The sequence below is a fragment of the Atractosteus spatula genome, chromosome 2 (assembly GCF_055471065.1).
Source record: "Atractosteus spatula isolate fAtrSpa1 chromosome 2, fAtrSpa1.hap1, whole genome shotgun sequence".
In the NCBI taxonomy this organism is placed as follows: Eukaryota; Metazoa; Chordata; class Actinopteri; order Semionotiformes; family Lepisosteidae; genus Atractosteus; species Atractosteus spatula.
This window is the reverse complement of record NC_142707.1, coordinates 76,710,708-76,727,941: the sequence shown is the minus strand read 5'-3', so window position 1 is coordinate 76,727,941 and position 17,234 is coordinate 76,710,708. Positions and strand designations below refer to the sequence as shown.

The following is a 17,234-nucleotide window of genomic DNA, read 5'->3' as shown; positions in this document are numbered from 1 at the left end:
GAAGCTGAGCTGCAGTCTTTCAATATGAACAGCTTTTACTACCTAAAAGTTTGATTTCTTTGCTTGTCTTGTTCGATTTCCTTTCCAGGAGCCACAATGTTTACTATACATTTTAAAACTTATAGTGATATCACTGCTTTTATTTATGTAGGCTTTGGGGTGGTGTGGCACTCTCCGATGAGGTACCTGAGACCTGGGATTATTGTAGCATGTTAGGGTATTATCATGTGAGATATTGTAGCATTTTGGTTTTGAACAAACGCCAATCTATGGATGCAGCAATCTGAAATGCGCGAGGTGTCAGTTGGTATACCATGGTAGGCACCGCGATATTATGAACAGCAGCACAGCTGCTTTTATGATGCAGAAATAATTGTGATGCAGAACTCGGCTTCCCTGTGAAACTACCAGGTGTTGTGGTGAATACTTAAAGTACTGCAGTTGCATGTGGTTGTCGGTAAAGTGTTAAATGTTTATTAACCCATTAGTGCTTTCCTGCTCTAATCATACTGTATGTATAGTGACAATTTCCTTCAATATGATGATGATATATATTATATAAGTATAACGACTGTTATACTTAGTGACTTTATCTGCTGTGTGGTGGAGCTGCTGGTACTCTACATGACGAGTGGATCGCTGCAGTCAAGGGGGTCCTACACTTCAGCGACAGATGCAGTGCCACTCCCTTTACATGTAAAGCACTTTGGGAAATGTGCTGTACCATATACTGTAGATGCAAGGAATTATAACAGCTATAACTAAGACAATATTATCTTTAATTTAAGGATTTTGTCTAATCATTGTAGTGCTTTCTTGTAACTTCAGCCTCCGAAGGTGATGCAAGTGAACCTGAGGAGAGGGAGAGCAGAAGGGATCAGCCCTTCAAGACGCAGCAAGGGAGCTGGTCTCTGCTGTGGAAGAAAAAGACACCAGCAAGGTGAGCACAACATTTCCTGTCTTCACTCTGCTGCGAGATCAGCTGGGAACTGAACAAATACATCACTTCATCAGGTCTCTGTAGTCGGATGGTAAATAAACTGACTACAATAGCTAAATGCTTTGAAGTTGTTGTCCTAAAGAAAGCAGAAAGTTCATTTTAACAAACATATCGCTAAAAGGAAAGGCAAGAGCCTTATGAAACTGCACTGAAATAAACTAATAAAGTTCTTATACGAGATTTGAAATGGTCAGTGCTTAACTATAAATGTTGTTTTTTTATGCCTCTCTTTTGAACAAAAAAAGGTAAATCTTGAGATAGAGAGTTGCTTCGGTCTTGTCAACGTGTTTTTCTCTTAGCCATTAAAATATCCTGTAGCTTTATGTTGTTCTTCAAGTATTGAGAACAGTTCAGGCCTGAATTATGTGGGTTTTATTGCCTTTCATTTAGATTTATAACTTTTGTAATTACATTCATCTGTGGGATTATTTTTTTTCCTGTGAATCACAGGATTCATTGACCTTTAAGAAAATCTAGTTATTGTGATACAGTTGAATTCTCTATTAAGGAACAATAGCTCAAGAATGTTGTGTTCAGTGGACAGAAAATAAACATTGCTTTTCTTTCACTTTTGAAATGAATGTCAAATGACTCAGTAATAGTTGCTTAGCATGCCTGATTGAGCACCATTTTTGTTCAGTCCTTTTGACATTGACCACTTTGACATTGTATATTGTATATACATCATGTATTTTCAACTTATTTTACTTAAGATGGTAGAATGTGTTTTAAATTTGTAGGGTTTTATAATTATAAATTATTATTTTTAATTTGGTAAAAGGAAACTCTTACGAATCTGACAGCCCTTTTGTTTTCATTGAGTGGTCTATTTTGAAATGCACCAGTGTTTGAAAAACACTGTCGGCACCAGAAATCCAATCTGCACATTTCTAGTCAGTTAACAGAAATACTAGAATACTAAATACTGGCTATAAGCTGGTCGGGTTCAGTAGTTATTCAGTAGTGGACTACTTTAAATAGTATAGCTTTAAGAGCAACATGGTTACTGCCCATGTTAAATAAAATAATGGCATTTACTGGTGGCTCTGTGGCTAAGGATCTGCACCTGTGGCTGGAGGGTTGCCAGTTCGTATCCCGTGGCCGGCAGAGGAATCCTACTCCACTGGGCCCCTGAGCAAGGCCCTTAACCCCAGCTGCTCCAGGGGCGCCGTATAAATGGCTGACCCTGCGCTCTGACCCCAAGCTTCTCTCCCTGTCTGTGTGTCTCATGGAGAGCAAGTTGGGGTATGTGAAAGGACAAATTCCTAATGCAAGAAATTGTATATGGCCTATAAAGTGATCTTATAACACTTTACATTCCCAAAATGCTTCACACATAGGTGGGGATCCGCTTCATCCATCCTTTGGTTCACATTACTTCAGCCACTGAAATAAGAGACCTTTTAGTAGGCAGGACTCAAGGCTTAACCCCTGTTCTCATGAGCAGTGCTGCGGGATGGTTAACAAGCAGGCGGTCAGGACCTTAGCTTCTTCCTCCTCCTCAGTGTCCCTGGCCCTGCTGTTGTATTGGAGTATTGGTTTGGCCTACTGGTCCGCCGACACAACTCCACCCGCTGAGCACACAAGCCTGGCTTTCTTAAAAGGTCCCACTACTAACCTGGATCAGCCCGGATTGTTTTCCAAGATTTCCCAGGAGGAAACTGGAAGGTTGTAGATCCTTTTGTATAATTTATTTTTTACCTCTACACTCTAGAAATGTTTCATGTTTTTAGATGTATTTAATTACCAATGAATTGACTGTAACCTAGTGTGACATTTAGTGACAGTATGAGTAAGGTACAGCATTATTTCACCCTTATCCGTGTTAATTCTTATTGACAGGATTATGATATACAGGGTTTTAATATCTCTAAACCAGTACAATTATGCATGCAGTTCTAGGCAAATGTAATAATTATTCTTTGTTTAAAAACTCATAACTGTAAGGATGCATTAAATGAATGACATTCTGTACACATGCTATTGCGACTTCATGGTGTTCATGGTCTTTACCGTGGTGTTTAAATCGGGCGCAAGGATGCTGTGCTTAGACATGGCTTGAAGTGCTGGCAGAGAGATTGCTGGAATGTGCAGTTACGTGTTTCTTTGTGTGCGTGTGGGGTGGTGATGTTTCCATTTTCACTGTAAAAGGATGAGGATTATTAAGTTTTAGTTAATATTTCCTGTATATAGGAAATAAGTGGCAGACTTTGACACGGGGCCACAAAGCTAGGAGGGACCATACATTAATTTAAACATCACAGTTACAAGTAAATGAAGATTCTCTCAAGAGTGGGGGGAAAATGTGGTAAACAATCCTACTCTACAACACGTTTGGCCCTGTAACGCAGAGATCACTGGATTAAAACAGGACTATGTTGTAAATCATATTTCTCAGAGAATGGCACATTTTGTAGCACTCAAAAGATTTTTTACTTCACAGTGCATGGCTATGTTTCAGCTCTAAGTATCTGTATCTTTCTGAAATTGGAAATGGAAGTATTTGCATTTCTTTTATAAGTAGTGTACATAGCATTTTTTGTTTGGTACAGACATGAAGCCTTGGTTAGTCATTCATATTGCAGTAATTTCAGATGTTTTGAATTTTTTATCTTAATTTATGGGCTTCAGAGTTCACGCATGTCCATGTGAATTTGTCATTTGGTAATACATTCTGATTCTTAAGTTGTTGAACCATCTAAAACATTACTCAACTGAGCATTTCATCTTTATTGGATATTAGTGTATAGTTACCTTAAACAGGAAATCATTAAATAATTGTACATGATCCAAAGAACAAATGAAGCTTTTGGACAAAATACAAATTTAACATTGCATTTGGCTGTTGTTATTTTTCCTATATTGACTAAATTGAGTATTTTTGTCAAACGTTTAATTATTTCACTCTGGAGAACAAAAGAGAATAACCCCTAACCAGTTCTAGTGCTGTTACACAGCACAGGATTTGAGATAGGCTTCCAAGTTTAGCAAAAATTTGAGTACCATGAGTTTTTAAAATCCATCAGGAAAATAGCCATATTTTAAAATGTTCCGAGTCAGGGAATTCAATGAGCAGAGAGGATTGCAGAGAAAAGAGTAAGAAGAAAATGCAGGGTCTCATTTCTCCCAGGTGTGTTGGTAGAGATCCTGAAAAACGCTTGTTCTACCAAATAGAAAAAGCCGAGCTGAAATAAATGCCAACTCTGAAATAGTACTGAGCAGCCAGGGTACAAGAAATAAGACAAAAGGATTGTAATAAGCCAGAAACCTGAGGAGAAACAAGTGGATTGAAACTCTGTGATTGGTTGTGAAGCCAGATATTGCCAGTGCATCTGCTCTGTATGGACATACTGTAAAGCCATGAGACTGGATGCACAATGTACAGTTTACACTGGATTTCTTTAATGGCTAAAATGGTCTTGGTCTTTTTATTAGCTGTTATGGATTCTAATAGGTTGGATTTGTTTTTGATTTGCTGAAAAATACAAACACTTACACAGGGAATTATCAATATTATTAACAGGAAGATTGATATTTTTTAATCAAGATGATGCCATCCCCCCCCCCCCCCCACATGCTATACAAAGAAAAGCTAAAGTCTTGATACAAGATCTGTATGTGTTGTTATCTGTGGGTCTTGCTCAAGTGTATGAGCTCTGATGTTATTCAGGCGATGCACCTGGATGGGAAATGAAGTCAATTCTCTAGCCTTAAATTGTATCTTCATTGTTATCCCTGAGGTGTTCAAGTAGTATCAAAAGCAAAACCTAAACTAAGTTTATTAGATGATGTCTGGATAGGAGATGTTATTGTTTTCTGTGCAGTACATACAAGCTAAACCTATTAAATTTGTAGCAGATTTCCAATTTGCAAATACACTTACAAAAAACACTTGCGTGAGACATTCTGCATTTCATTTAAAACATTGTTTTCTTCAACCATATTTTGTTAAAGAATTAATGCAATTTTTTTTTACATCTGAATTTTGACAAAACTGAAATTATACTGTTTGGCCTCTAAAATACCTAATCATTGTTTGAGCTATTTGCACTCCGACATGTTTACAGTACCAGAACCTTCTGGCTCTCCAGATTCTAAAATCTGCTTTCTGTTTAGGAATGTAGAATAGATACTTAAACGTATGATGGGTTGAAACTTTAAACATATTGTGAATTGTATATTTATTTCAAAAGAATATAATGAGAAACTCCCTAGATTTATATCTTCAGTTTAAAAAATGTTCACACAGCTTCATTATGTAGTATTATGTATTATGTACAGTAGCAAGTATTATGACATGCTAGTTTTTGAGTAACTGAACTGCAGTTGTTTCCTAATTTTCCCTTTTAAAGGCTAAAACACCAACTCTTAAACACTTAGTGGTACTGTAACATTAAGATATTAGAGAGAGTTTTAATTTTGCTATTCACACAAACACAGAAAATACTTTCTCAAAATATCCAAAACGGACAGACATACTCTAGAAAGCAAACTGCAGCTGTCATTCTCGCATTCAGCAATTAGCTACGCTATTCACTATCGAATGCGATGAGTTACATTGTTTGTGCTGTTTCCATGGCGGCCAGCTTCACGGATCTCCTGTACTGTAGATGTTTGTATCTGCATACACATCTGTCTTTCAGTTCTCTTGTAATAATAGAATTACACTGATAAAATTAGGTTTTGTGTAGAGATTTAAATGACGTGTACTATGCCCAGTGCTGGTGTGCCTAACCAGAGAGCTCTATTTTCGTCATATCTGATTATAGCACCCAGCTCCAGTCCATATGCCGGAGCCATCTTGCAAACTCCAGGCTCTTATATTAGTTGGTTGGTCTCAATTAAGTTTTGTTTTTTTCTGACATCCCTTCCAAATCACCCATTAGCATGGAGGTGATGTCTGATTGTAGATCTGGAGACTGTCGTGTAATTCTCTAGCTGTGGCCCTTGCATTATCTTTGCCTCCTGAACTGTCTTCCTCATTGTGCCTGGGGGCAAAATACACTTGTTCCAGTGGTTTTAAACTTCTGAATTATTGTCATAATAATGGTAAGTGGTACAGATCCATTCATCTAGAATACCCAAGGTGTCAGCTGGTATAATACTGTTGGCACTGCAATATCCTGGACAGCGGTGCATCATTGTTTGATGGAGGACGGCACTACTGTGTAAAAATGCCAATTGGTCCAGTCAGTCCCTTACGGGATGGCAGCTGTGAGTGCCTGTCCCACAAATTGGTACACTATGAAATATTTATTAAGCCATTGGTGCTTGACTGCAGTAATGTGTGCTGTACATACAGTACAGTATATGTAGTTCAGGTGGGTAGCTGCGTCAGCATGCATAGGCTGCAAAGGAACAAGCAGTAGGTTTATTCCGTGCTGAAAAGAGAAGAAAGAAAACACGTTTCAGCCGTGGAGCCTTCTTCAGGTGTGAGAAAGGCAGAGCAGAAAGCAAAGGTCACCTTTCATTAAATACAATGATTACTTTGAGGCAGGATATTTGTACCACATTGCTACCACTACTCCAGATGAGATAGATACTAACTACATAACACTAATAGAACTATGTTTTAATAATAGAATTACAGTAATAGAATTAAGTTTTGTATAGTGATTTAAATTACTGTTACAGTATGTACTATAAGTTGGATTGCGGCTGATACAAGTCTGCACTATATCTAGATCAATATATTTTAAAATTAATATTACAATTTGCCATTATGATGTAGTATTCACTGCTTGAAACATTTTAATATTTTAATGATTGCTTGCAACAGGGCTGTAAGTAATGGAATCTAGATGAAGGGAATTTGCAGGAGTGACACTAATATTATATGATGCACAGTTTGGATATCTGTGGATATTACTTCACGAAATTCATTCATGTGCGTGGTACATCAGGAAATGTAGTTTTTTTGTCCATGTGTTTGGCTCATGCACAGTTAAATTCTACATGCTGTGAAGCAGATATTTCCTGTTCCATTTTAAATAGACAATTTTAAAAAAAGACCTTCAAATAATTTTAGAAAATTATTAAATGCCTCTCATAAAATCCAAGTTTCGCTCACAATTGGTTGAACAACAACATTTCAACATCATTAACACAATGACCATGACAATTCCAAATGAGATTTATCCCAAATCACATAATATTGTAAGTTTTATAAGCACTCTATACTGTATTCAATAATTAATAACTGTGTACATGTAGTAATTAGAAAATTAGAAAATCAATAATTGTTTTGTGTTGTAATTATTCTATATTATTTATATTTCAGTGGCGAAATAAACTCTGTGAACACAATGGCAAATATATTAACAATTCTACTGTTTATCGCCCGATATTGCAATTAATACAGTACATGTATTGTGCCAGTTATTTTTGTCTTTATTGTTCACATTTTTACCACTTGTAAGTAAATAATGCTTTCTTTAAATGCTTTTCTTTTTTGGAATTTAATCTTCTGTTTCTACAGCTTTTTCCGATCCAGGCTTAATTCACGTCACGTACTGTAATCCCCTTCAAAAAGCTGTACAGCCATGTGACACTTTAAACAGCAGCTAGGCTATAAGTGTGTTATATGTTTATAAAGCTAGGTGTCTCTTTTTATTTGTGAGTTTTTGGCCTTCCCCCATGGTAATTGTTGGCAAATGGATTTTACATGCCTGTTACCTTGTTTTATACAGTTTATACCCCAGTGAAACAGGAATATTTTTTTAATATTAAATACGGGGCAGTAGTTTGGTACTTATTTTCAACAAATCCATTTTTAGTATTAAAGCTTTACAAAGTATCACCCTTCTATTTTTGAGCTTTTGTTCAATTTTTTTTTACCTTTTTTTACCTTTTCAGCAACCTAGCTAACAATTCAGAGAAACCAAAATATCGGCATTGCAATTAAAACATTTTTAAAATTAGAATGAGTATTAGTATGTAGTTATTAAATATAGCTTTCACTATCCATTCAAATCTGAAGAGCAGTGTTACTATGGAATACACACATACCCTTCTTTAGTTTTAGAAAAGGATAATATATTATTTTTTGAAATTTTAAGATTTTATAAAATATTTTTTATCTTATTGCAGCCAGTCAACTGTGGTGAAGAGTGGAGAATCATCTTTACCAGAAGAGGTCTGATTTTAAATTTTCTTCCTGTTTTAGTCAGTGACTAATTGGCATTAGTCTGTATGTTGTATTATTTTATTTCTATTTTCAGATGACGGATGAAAAGTACTTGGAGAAGATGGCAAAGGATCTGGCTGATGGTGAGTAACTGGCAGGATTTGTGACAGAAAGGGGGAGAGTCTCCTTTATATGCAGACATATACTGTAGAACTGTTTGTGCCGTTTTCTGCTGTCTTCTTGGTGCTTTATAATTGGATCCGCTGGGCTCTCGCGGAATGTTTCAGTAGTTGTCATGTTGACCCATTTGCAATAAGACGGTGCAGAGAAGCACTGTTTGAGTTCTGGCCTGAGAATGCTGACATTCGGTAATCAGTTCTTGTTTATGTACAGGTTCTTACTCTTAATGACAGCATTCATATGAAGTGTATTAGCAGTCTTGTAAGAAGCTGTTGTATAGCTGTGTTATGACACGATGGTTCATTTGATAGCTTTTCATTTACCTCTGTTTGTATTTTGACTTTTGTCCTCCAAGATTCTGCTCTGGGTGTTTGTACATTACTCCTGTTCCAAGCATTATCAAATTTTTATGTCTGCCTTTTTCTTTTGTCAGTGATTCATTTTTCACCAGCCTCTGTCCTGTCAAATACTTGACCTGCACATTTTTAGCTTTTAAGGCATTTAAGGCTTCAAATTTTGCTGCAAGGCACCTAGGCTAGACGCAATCTTATTTTCTGCAGAGTGTCTTTGACAGTTGACTGATTGCAAGCATCAGATAGGAAAGCTTACAGATTTTTTTCATATTGTGTAATTAAATATTCACATAAGAGACAACTTTTTCTGGTTGAGGTCTGGTCTTCTTGAGTTTGGATGTCTGTACAGCTTTATTATGATGTTATGACTTATTTTTCTAAGTGAACCGGAACAAGTGACCAGTGAGGTTTTGTAAAAAGGAAAGACACTGTAAAGCGGGCTTCTGTCTTAGGCTTGGTGGGTGGTGTATTTTGGAAACAAACTGGATGGTTGATGTTGCTACTTATATTTTAGCAGTATTTCACTGTCTTCTTAGTATCATTCTGTATTTTGGTATATCAATACCATATTATACCATTGTACATAAATAAGGAAAGCTTCAGTGTTTTATATGGTATATCTGTCTAGTGTCTAAAGTGAAACAAACACTTCCCCTGAGAATGCTCCTGATGAATGACATTTTATTTCTTAAATTTCACCTCCAGATACAAAGGAATGGTCAAGTCAGATGTAGAACAGTACGACAGAATTACTGTGGCATGAGCAGAGGGTAAAAGACTACAGTCCAATTATCACTGGGTTATTGCCAATGTTGTATTTTGTGTTATTAATGTAGTGGATTTGAAAGCGTGGTGTTTCATATGTCTAGTGCAATAACCAGTAAATATCAAGAGCTCCTGCTCCTGGATAAATCTGGGAGCTTGTGTGCTGAGTAAACTTCAGGGCCTAATCAATTTGTTAGAATTGCGTAAATGTTGAATGAATTATCCACAGTCTTGCCACAGTGTCCCATTGGACCCTGCTGGTAAAGCCCACCTTAGAATTATCATTACAGTATGCAGAGCACTCTAACAGTAATGAAACAGCTAATTTCAGAGGGCTCTCGAGGTGTTTAGAAATGAAGGGCAGTGTTTTCTTCCTTTATGCACACTGCAGGATTATAATGGAGAGATCTTAATGCTGACTGGAGTGCGTAAGGGCTTCTCTTCCAACTGCCTTTCCACAAAGGGGGTGACCGGTGCTTGTAGACCCGAAGGGGGTGACCGGTGCTTGTAGACCCGAAGGGGGTGACCGGTGCTTGTAGACCCGAAGGGGGTGGCCTCTGCTTGTAGACCGGAAGGGGTAGGTCTCTGCTTATAGACCGGAAGGGGGAGGCCTGTGCTTGTAGACCGGAAGGGGGTGGCCTGTGCTTGCAGACCGGAAGGGGGTGGCCTCTGCTTGTAGACCGGAAGGGGGTGGCTTCTTCTTGTAGACCCGAAGGGGGTGACCTCTGCTTGTAGACCCGAAGGGGGTGACCTGTGCTTGTAGACCTCGCTGGGTTGGGTGTGGAGGAGGCCATGAGGGCTGCCTTCTGACAGAAGCTGAAGCGAAGCTCTGCTGGTGCAGGGAAGCTCCCCTCATGCTGTCTTGTACAGATTGCAAACCACACAAATCCTCTAGTCTGAATAATTCTAGTTTCCAAAAATCAGGATAAATATAAAAAGTCATCCAATTCTCAGCCTTTTTCTAGTTCGAAAACTTTGTATATACTGTACAGGGTTAGTCAAAATGTTGTTGACGAGTATAAATGCCAATTATTTTACCAAAGTTTTGTTTTCTCCTCCACAGATGGCAAAGGATTGTAAGGTAACAGTTAGAAACTTTGACAGTTTATTGCAAGTTAATTACATGGGTTACTGTGACAAAAAAGGTTTCAAACAAAAGCAGATATTAAAGTTGTCGATGGCATTTTGACTAACCCTGTATTTCTTTTCACTGAAGCGTGAGGCTAAGGTAAGCAAATGTTTGATTTAAAATCTGAGAAGCAGCTTTTCAAATTATTATTTAATTGCAGGCATTCAAGTCAAATTGCATGTTTAGTAAATAGCGATGTGGCATGATTGATTGCATCTGTCTGTGATATCTTTTTGATTGGAATGAGCCAATTATTGTCCTGTTTTAATGGTGTTTTAATTACTTTAGTGCTTTTTTGTTTAAATGGAAAAAAACAAGTCTTTACGTCTGATTTAAAGGACTTTTTTGAGAATGCTAATTGTTTTTTTCACTTGAGTAATGTATTTCCTTTACAATGAATTTTACAAATTTGCAGCTCCTTAAAATAAGTGAAGATGAAAGCATTTCCCTTCAGAAGGCTGTTTAGATGACAAATTTATACTACAGTATCTTTAGGATTTTTCCCAGTTGCACTTGGAAGCACATGAAATAAATGTCTCTTAAGAGTTGTGAAGATCTGGGTGTGTGTGATATTTTGATCAAAAATGAATGCCTTTCTCCTGCCAAGCTCTTGAACTCCCTTGTGAAACAGAGGGAAAGGATTTAGGTTAGTTTGTGTGCCACAGTTCTGAACCTTCCATTGTTTTTCCTGTGCAGTAACACTGTGTCTCAAAAAACATTGGAGGGCCTTGTTGCCTGTTCTTGGCATGGGTTGGGAGTGAGACTCAGCAAGTCCACAAACGTTAATAATAAGTGAACAAATCACATGTCTGTTATTCTTTAATCAATATTTTCACCACGGCAAGGGTTCCTAATCCTAATTTCAGGGACCCGTACACCTGCTGAATTCAGCCCTTAACACCCTTGGCGCTAACCAAAGGCAAAGTCTGGGCGGTAATGCTGTTCAAAAGCAGCAACCTGCACAGCTCAGGGTGCAGATAATCAGTCTGTGTCAGCTGTAAACTCCAGTTTTTTCAACAGCCAGTCAAAGCCTGCAGTATATGCAAATAAGAATAAAAATGCAGTGCTGTGCAACAGTAAGTCATTATTTATACCAAACCATTAAGGAATCTGTTTGATCTGGCAAGTTGCTTGAGTGAATGCCTCACTTTTAGCCTTGCCTATTCAAAAGGTGGAGATTTTTTAGGTGATTATGATGAAATGCAATATTTAAAAGGCATCATCTAACATGTTCAAGAGCAGAAAACATTTAGTTTAAGTTTGTCTTATTAGTTCATTTTAGTGCTCAATTATGTAACTGTCAAATGTAAGGGGCCGAGACTGAAAACCTGCAGACTGCAGAGGATATTGAAACCAGTGAAATATGGTTTCTGCAGTATGTTGAAAGTGTTCTCTGCAGTCAATAATAGTCCATTAGCCTAGGAGTTCTTAACTCCAGACAAGCATAAAACAGCTTGTCAATGTAAGGGTGGCGTTTCAATCTGTCTAGCACATTCGGTTTGTACATTCAGTCTTAGGGATACCCAGTTGTCCAATCAGTGCTTAATTTTCAGATCTACAGTGCTCAATAGTGTATGGAAATGTTTCCTAAATTATGAGGAATGTTTCAATGTTTTATACAAACTTTAAAAACTATTAAAACTATTTTCATCCAAAAATCAGTTTGATTTGTTACAGTTATGATAAGCCTTAGTATCTTACAGTATCCTGCTCTTTTTAAACTGTATAATAATAAGCTATTAGATGGAGAACACAGAATTGTATTGAGCCACCAATTAATGATTTACTACTTACATCCTTTTAAAGCTGGAAAAACATTACTACTCATTGCTATGTTTTCAGTAAAGGTCATTGATTAAAGTTTAAAGAAATTAATGACAATCCTATAAAAATATATGGTTGACTAACCTTGTTTCTTTGAGAGAAGGGAAGTAAGAATAGTGCTACATCTCTTTTCTCATAAACCTGGTTTTCTAGGGTTTGTCAGAATAAGGAAGATTTCAATTTAGATTTAATTCACCTCTTCAAACAAGAAAGGAGCAAGTATTGAACAATCCACTGTTTGATGAGTGTGTCACTTTTATTTGAATGTGTCTAATACATTTGTTTACTTAATTCATTTTATTATGATTGAACAGAAGCTTTTATCCCAAGGAATTTACATAAAACCTCAATTTGTTCAGTGAAGGATCAGAATTTTATAACAGTACCTAATGCAACAAGTAAAGTTAAGTAATGAAGCTAATTTTACGTCACATACAATGACGATGTGATGTGTTATGAAATGGGTCATGTGGCAGGGAAGGAGGTAGGTAATATGATTTGAAAGAAACACTAACATGTCTTAAAATGTCTGAGTAAAGGAATGGATAATACTGTTGATCTTGGCAGGGTCAGAACAGAAGGGGATTGAATCAAATAAGATCATGTGCTGCAAATGCAGTAATGCACTTGCTGTAAGATATTTCTAGTCATTCATGTATTAAAGAAGGGAGATGTTATTCATAGAACATTAACAGTATTCTTCCAACAGTCACTGAGCACCGAGCTAGTACAGAGTTACTACAAAATTCTTAATGTAGCACCGTTTCATAAAAAGGGTGACTAAAATGGACTTACTAATTATAAACCATAACGCCTTTCTTCCATTACATTACATGGGGTTAGGAGATGACAATTTGAATTAAAGTAGTAGATCATCTGTATGGTATTTCAATTTTACGGGATAGTCGACATGGAAATAGAAAATATAAGTTGGTGAATAAACTAAGCAGGTTTGCAGATGACGCCATATTAGGAGGATTACCAAACACAGTAGAAGCCGCAAAGTAAAGACAAGATTTAGCTCAAATTCAAGGATGGGAAACACCTGGCACATGACATTTCATGTAGACCATTGAGGTCTGGTAAACATAGTAAAAACATGAACATGATCTCAAATGGGAAAACCCTGAACTTGAAGCAGCTATTTATGAAAAGTCAGTGTTTATGTTCACACATTTACATCGTCTATACATGGCAAGGATGCAATAAAAAGGCAGTCATTACATGAATAGTTAAAAACTGAACATTTAAATTAAGCAGTGTTGTTAGAATTGTTCAGTGCACTTGCACAGGTTCATTTTGAATTGTTTATGCAGGTTTGATCACTACTTGATAAAAAAGATATTGTCATTCTAATATACCTATATAAGAGACTCAGAGGAATGTCCTACGCTGGCACTTTGTGTCTTAGTCTAGTTGATAAATGCAGAATCTTTTATCAGCTAACATTCAAGAATTTAAAACATGTCCCATACAAGTAAGTAAAAACATGCACATGAACTTTGAATTAAGGAGTTTGTCATTCTGTTTTTTCAGATTTTTTTAATTTCTCTATTTCAGCTTGATTCTGTCATGTCACAGAGACCATAGAACTATGTGTTTTTTTTTCACTTCAACCACAACAGCAGCAGAAGATTTATGAACATCTTACTGCAGATCCAGATGCCTATTCATTTGTGTTGAATGTTAAAGTTATGTTCATGGATTAATTTGTTTTATTTATTGTTCTTGCAGTCCTACTTACTGTAGGAAAGACTTACAGAATCTAAAAGTGCTTACCAAATATTGGAGAAATGGTGGAAGGTGTTAATGAATATGATAGCAGTTTTGAAAACAAAAATATTGGAAATTGGCTCTAAGACTAAGATGTGTTACATGTTGTGCAACCTTATGAATTTCATATAAACATTAAGCCCAGAATATAAAACACAGTTTTGAAAATGTGACAATCTCTTTGCTTCTCTAGAAAGTTACTTCTAGAGGGACCCCAATTTTGTTTAAATTATGTAGTATTTTTAATTTGCTAAAATTCAGATAACTAAGATTGATTCTGTTATTTAATAACTAAAATTAATTAAAGAACCACACAATATATAGTATGCTTTCTCTAATCAGAATGGTAGAAGCAGTGGCAGTTACAGATACTGTAAAAAGATCCAGCGGTTTAGGAGTTCTCCTGTATTTTGCGTTGAAACACTTAGGCATGCAGATGCATTTTTCAAAGGTGCTAGAAAACTGTCATATTGCATAATTCAGGTTTATAACCCGCACTTAAATGACTGTTAATATACTGAGGACAACATACAAAATACCACAAAAGTATTTGTATTATTTTACCAATATTACTTTATTTTAGAAACTTGACAAGTGGAATACCTCAGAGAAGAGTTCATTTTATTGTTGTAAGGTAATGCTAAAACAAGTTTTGCTGGTAGAATTTTAAGAACAGGTTAATGCAAAATAGTATACACAAGGCTTTCTGTGCTCCTTAACCTGTCAAAGCCTTATCTTCGGAAAACCATATACAGTGTTTCTACCACATTCTGAACAGCATCAATTCTGCTCTAATATTGTGGGAGACTGTTCACATGTCATTCTGGGAAGGAACCAAACAGGGGCGCCGACATCCTGCTGTGGAACAGGGGGTTTATGCAGGACTGTGGCTTTTCATGTAGCAAGGGCATGAACTGGAGACCCCTCGAGTGCACAGCCATTTGAGGAGTGCATAACAAAACACGCGGAGAGGGAGGGGTCTGCTCCGAGTCTCGGCATGGGAAGGGGCTCGGAGAAGATGGGATGGGTCCACCCCAGAGCAGCGCTGAGCCCTGGACTGACTGACGGGAGGGGGTGACCTGACCCTGAACCAGCACTGACAGAGGGACAAATGACAGTTGTCCACATCAGTACTCTTGAGGAAATATGATGTCGCCTGTGGAAGGGGCGGCTGACATGTTTTAGTTTGCCCTTCTTCCTTTTAGAGTGAGAGAGATGTGGAAGAGCTTGTGTCCCGTGGCTGGCCATGGGAAGAAGAGAAGATGTGTGCACCTCTTTAGTGTAAATCCAAGGATCTGTGAAAGAGAGGGACTCTTGGAAAAGCCTGGGAAAGGAAGCCCCGTCTCGGTGCAAGACTGAGAAATTTAAATTCAAGGGGATGAGAAAGGGTGAGCCAAGGCATCCCAAAGACAGCTAGATGTGCTCAACAGCTGCAGCATGGGAAATCTGTGCCTGGTGTGCCAAGATGGCGTAACAAAGCCCCAGGACTGCAGGAAAACTACTGGAAAAAAAAGACGAAAACAGCAAGTAACACTTGTGTGCGAGTTGCGGGTGGTGGGTAAAAGGCAGAAGCACATGCTACAGCACTACGGCCTGCTAATGAGCAGAGACCCTGTTACAATATTTATTCAGTGTATTTGTCAGTAGTGAGAGAAGGATGACAAGATAAGTGAACAGCCTTGATATGCAAAGACAGACTTCAGAACACTCTTTAGAGATGACCTGCAGAAAAAAGTCAAACCTTGGATGAAACGTGTTGCAACTTTTCATTCTGCTCTATAACCACTCGGTGAAAATCAATATCGGTTTCAGAATAAATAAGTAGGTGCTGATTGGATCAACAACCTGGTCCACCTGGAGCCCCTAGAGACTGAGCCTCGGAGACCCTAATTTAGCAGATGCACCTTACAAACTATTAGGCTGCGAATCAGGTGCGGCTGCCGAGCCGTTTACCTTGTCTGTACGTGAGCTGTAAAGACGGGGCTTGAGGAGGTAAAGGGCTTCTCAAGGACTTCTTCAGAGTGGTGCACAGTCTGTGCTGGAGCAAGAGCTTGAAACCACTATTTGCGTGAACAGCTGCCTAAGTGACAACACATTTCATTTATTTGAATGTTTATTAGTCCACTTCTTGTATATCTTAATCTTCCACTTACAGTAAATATTATTTTCTGTTACTTTGCCTTTACAACATCCTGTTTCACCCATTTGACTTGTGCTAGTAATTCACTTTTAGTCTTTAATTGGTCTTGATCTTAATAATTACAATGACCATTTGTACTTAAACACTTTTCAAAAATGCACATTACTGTAAAATAGCACACATTTAATACACAAAAGTAAAGAGAAAAAGAAATGGGATGAAAAATTGATGTAGTAAAGTATACATCCAAAGCTTTAGAGAAAACTAGGTCTTTAAGCAATATTTAAAAATGTGCATCATCAGAGTCTTTAATGGATTTAGGCACGAAGTTCCAAAAACAGGGCAATAGTCTTCTCTTCTGTAACACCATATGTATGTGTGCCTGGTCTTTGGATATGTGAGATGGGGGTAAATAAGGTGATTCTCAGGTTATGAACTGGACTACACTCATTCAGTAAGTCCCAAGTTAAACGTGCTCAAGTCTATTTAACACCTTAGACAATAACTCATTAAGTATGTTGTAACAGAAGTCTGATTTGATTGCACACAGGCACATATCAATATTGCAGCAGCAGAAAAAGGATCAGTACCGAGGAGTATTGTACAGGTCTAAGAAAGATAACATTTATGACATTCTTAAAGTGCCTTCAATTGGAACACAAGGTTAAATGTAAAACCTACTGTAGGAGTGTATAACTTCACTCAAGAAACACAGCGAAGAAGGCTCCACAGCCGAAATGTTACATTTCTTTTCTTTTCAGCATAGAATAAACCTTTACTTGTTCCTTTGCAGCCTATGCATGCTGAGGCAGCCACCTTCTTGAGCTACTTAATACAAGACAGACATCTGTGGAGATGCACATTAGTAGTATCTGATTGTGTTGGCAAGTTTATCTCAGTTTCATCGGCATAGCATGAAACCCAGGTCAATGATAGCCAGCAAT

At 37.5% G+C, this 17,234-nt stretch overlaps 1 protein-coding gene across 1 annotated transcript in view; it reads left to right on the top strand.

The window, feature by feature from the left end:
- Positions 1–17,234, top strand: part of LOC148840328 (synaptotagmin-like protein 2) — a 118,629-nt gene that overhangs the window by 40,457 nt on the left and 60,938 nt on the right. The window contains exons 3-5 of the mRNA XM_088909078.1: positions 829–940; positions 8,090–8,135; positions 8,221–8,269. Coding sequence (XP_088765204.1) covers positions 829–940; positions 8,090–8,135; positions 8,221–8,269 — 207 coding nt within the window. The remainder of the gene's footprint in view (positions 1–828; positions 941–8,089; positions 8,136–8,220; positions 8,270–17,234) is intronic.